Here is a 3,625-nt window from a genome sequence, read left to right as displayed (position 1 = left end):
ACAGAGAGATTGTCCAGGCAGAGCCTGCTTCTTCCCTGTGAACATTCTGTATGAATGTAGCAGAGCTTTCACTGAGTTCTGAAGCTGGGAGGGTGAAGTAGTGGGGCAGTCAGTATCCTTTCCTTGCTGCACTCGCTTTTGGGCATCTCTTTTCTGCACTCCTTGACTGTTGGGTGATCTGGGAGACTCCTCTTTGCAATCCCTGTCAGAGGTGACTTCTGGTGGCTGTCGCTTCCCAGATTGCTGGAAAGTGCTTTCAGTCAAGGAATAATCGTTCAGTTACTCCTACAACAGATGGGGCATACTCTACTGTTAATTCTTTGGTTTTAAATACAAGATTATTGTGCTGCATCTTTAAATCACAAGAAACCCATCCCTGTACATTCTCACATGCTTCATGCTCGTGGGGGATAGCAATGCTGCTGGTCCTTCTGATATATAACTAGTACCCAAGGAATCTACAGGGTCATTTTCTAATCATGCTGTAGAAGAGAGAATTATCTTCATCTCTGAAATCATTCCCTTAGTGCTTATTAACTAGAAATACAGTAATTGAGAAGCTAGTTGGAAAAGATTTTGTCTAATAGTAGCCCTTATGTCTAAAATGGAGTTTAACCACATAATAATTACACACTGCAATGTTCGACCAGTATGGCTGATATAAACAAGCCAACCATGGAATTGAGCGCCTGGAAGGAGGTTTTACTTTGGATTAATTTCATCTCAGGCTATATACACAAGATATTTGTATGCTTTCAGGTCAGGTGACTGATTCTGAAGAAAAAGATGTGGTTTTAGCTGCATGAACTCTTTTGAACTTCCTTTCACCTGCAGGGTCTTTGAGTGTCAGGAGAAGCAGACAACAACCTTGGTTTACTGGTATTATTCTCCCATGTCTTAAAAAAACCAGAAGGGTAATACAGAAGTTCTGTTAAAGAGAAACATCCTGTTCTCCAACTTATTGGGGGTAAAATGCGAAAGATCCACCTTTTGAAAAAGCTAGCATGATGTTTTGACTTTAAGAATTAATAAAATACAGACTTTCTTTCCTGTGAGGAGGTAGTTCCACGTCACTTCCTTCTGTATAAGCTAAATGGTGACTTTTGGTTCTGCCCCCAATACTTGAATATAAACCCAAAGCGCAAACATTTTGGCTGTACCTACTTGTGTTAAATTTCCAGTATGAGATTCAGCCTGACTTTACAGAGGTGGCAGAGAGGCTGCCAGGAGAATAGAAACTCATGGAGAAACGAACACCAAGCAGTTGTGTGTGCTGTCTAATCACAAAGAGCTCCACGCACTGCCTCTGTCAAGAAGTGGGCACCTTCCTTAGAGTGAAGAACATAATTTACAGCAAAACCAAAGATCTAAGTGATATGTAAAACCTAAGGCCCATTTTCCACCCATGAATTTAGTATCATAACCTTCTTTTCATCTAACAGTAAGGTAGTATGACTGTATTTCTAGATGATGCTAGTGGGCATAAGTGTATTCCTGACATTTTATGGTACACTATTCCTCTTAATCTCTGTTTACTTCCTTTTTACACATCAGGTGTAAGATTCTTCATAGAGTTGACTGTGAAAATAGGCTTGTTTTGTTTGAAAAAGGTATTTTGTCAACTCTGCCCAGGAGATCTGTTGAATTTAGTAAACGCTACAGGTAGGTACTAAAAGCCATGGTATTGGCAGGAGGTATATGGGAGCTCCCACTGTGCCTTTCACTGCCTCTCACCCACCAAACCTTCGGATAAACAGGGAAGTGTGAGTGGTTCCAGGAGCTGTCAGTCTCATTGCTTCGCTGTGGTTATACTCAGCAGCTGGAGGGGAGGCTGTCGGGTGTGTGGGGGTGTCCTTAAATTCTGAAAATTTAATGAATCTGGATTCATTCTTCTAAGCTCTGTGCAACCTCTGTCACCATGATTTAATTATTAAAACAATCTCTTTTTGCAAGTCAAAACTTAATGTGTGTTGTGGTAGTGGAGAGCAGTGCAGACGGGACCTGCCACCAGGCTCCCTTGTGACAGGACCGAGAGGGAAGGGTTGTATTCCATTTCTTTGGGGTGACCATAACGTTTTCCATGCTTCATCAGGCCAATGAAGACTCAAAAATGGATTATTTAAGTCTGTGAGGAAATACAGCTGCAATAGGGGGATTTGCTGCTTAAGCAGTTGCTTTTTTGGAGTTCCTGTTACTATAGCCACCTTACTCCCAGTAGAAACTACTGGAAAGGATGGAAATGGGAAAAATATTGGTGCTGCCTCGTACAACAGGTGCAGTTTTTGGTTGTGAGCGTGGGCTGAGCTGAATCCCGTTCACATGCGCAGGGAATGGCTGCAGGCAGCCTCAACACTGACTGCCGCAAGAACTTGGGATTTTTGCGTAAGTATTTCATATCTCTTGGAAAGATGCCAAGCAGAATTTAATTGCTTGTGGTAAAATCTTTCTCTGTGGCTAGGTGGGACATTGAATACTTTTGAATGTTTAAATTGCTACAGGACAGCTTGATCTGGCATGGTTGTATTTAATATACAGACAGGTAATGAAAGATACTTCTTAATCAGACAGAGGTCTTTGAAGCACTTTTTTGTTTTATATATACCACAGTAACTTGAGGGAGAGGAAGGGAGTTCTTGTAATAACATACACATTTGTTTTTCTGTTTAGTAAATGGACAGGTGTTTGGTTTTTCTTGTGTCTGCCCAGGAAACCACGTCTTGTCTCCTGGAGAGTCTGTCGGAAAAGGTCTAATGCCAGAAGCTGCAGAAGATCTCGGTCTACCCGCAGGGATTGCAGTGGCAGCATCTCTCATTGATGCACATGCAGGAGGACTAGGTACTCAGTCCTGTGTTTACTGTTCTTGGAAACAGGAACGTATTGAATTAAGTTTAGAAAGCCATTTTTCTCACAGCCTGGTGTGTGTCTAGCAATTTTCTCTGATGCTATTCCTATGAATTATCATAACTAAAATGAAAAACCCCTCACAGTAACTGCTAATGTTGTTTATAGAAGGGGGCTATGACTGTTGATTTCTTTTCAACTGGATTTCCAAATTGTTTGTTAACTTCTGCTAGTTCCGCTTTGAATTCCTGAACTGAAACACCATTGTGTTGGCATGCCAACGTGCTGAGAGTTTGCATCTTCTGTTGCTCAAAACTTTGGGGACAGGCCAGAAAAATAACAAATTAACATTTTAAGGGAGAAGTCTCACATCTGAGGCTTGTTCATAGTTCTTCCTTCTCAGTTTAGAAGCGATGCATGCTTTGTTTAAATCATGAGACTTTTTCACGTACGTTTGTGCCAGCACGATGTGGGATTTGCACTGTAAACGCTACTTTTGGTACATACTATGTAAATACTATGGATCTAAAGTAGCAAACAAGAGTAGAGGGGAAACTGGCCACTGCACAGCATTCCCCTTCTGCAGCTTTAACTTTTTATCCACAACTGGAGTGGGAGGCCTGATGCTTAGATTTTTTTTTTTCTTTTCCAGCGTATATTCTGATGTGTCCGGTTTCACGCTGAAATATATTTGGTGAGGCTCAACAGCTTCATTTTTGATGGTGCTGTCTGGCCTTATCTAAATACAGTCAATAACAAAGTGATTCGATGTAAGTCTTTCAGC

The 3,625-nt window shown here is 41.4% G+C and overlaps 1 protein-coding gene across 1 annotated transcript in view; it reads left to right on the top strand.

Annotated features, from left to right (window-relative positions):
- FGGY (FGGY carbohydrate kinase domain containing) overlaps positions 1-3,625 on the top strand; it is a gene marked incomplete at its 5' end in the record, with an annotated part of 85,361 nt that overhangs the window by 11,273 nt on the left and 70,463 nt on the right. Inside the window, one exon of the mRNA XM_010132728.1 lies at positions 2,707-2,835. Coding sequence (XP_010131030.1) covers positions 2,707-2,835 — 129 coding nt within the window. The remainder of the gene's footprint in view (positions 1-2,706; positions 2,836-3,625) is intronic.

This window comes from Buceros rhinoceros, unplaced genomic scaffold (assembly GCF_000710305.1).
Source record: "Buceros rhinoceros silvestris isolate BGI_N320 unplaced genomic scaffold, ASM71030v1 scaffold153, whole genome shotgun sequence".
NCBI lineage: Eukaryota > Metazoa > Chordata > Aves > Bucerotiformes > Bucerotidae > Buceros > Buceros rhinoceros.
The sequence above is the reverse complement of the archived record's forward strand: the minus strand, read 5'-3'. Positions and strand labels throughout refer to the sequence as shown.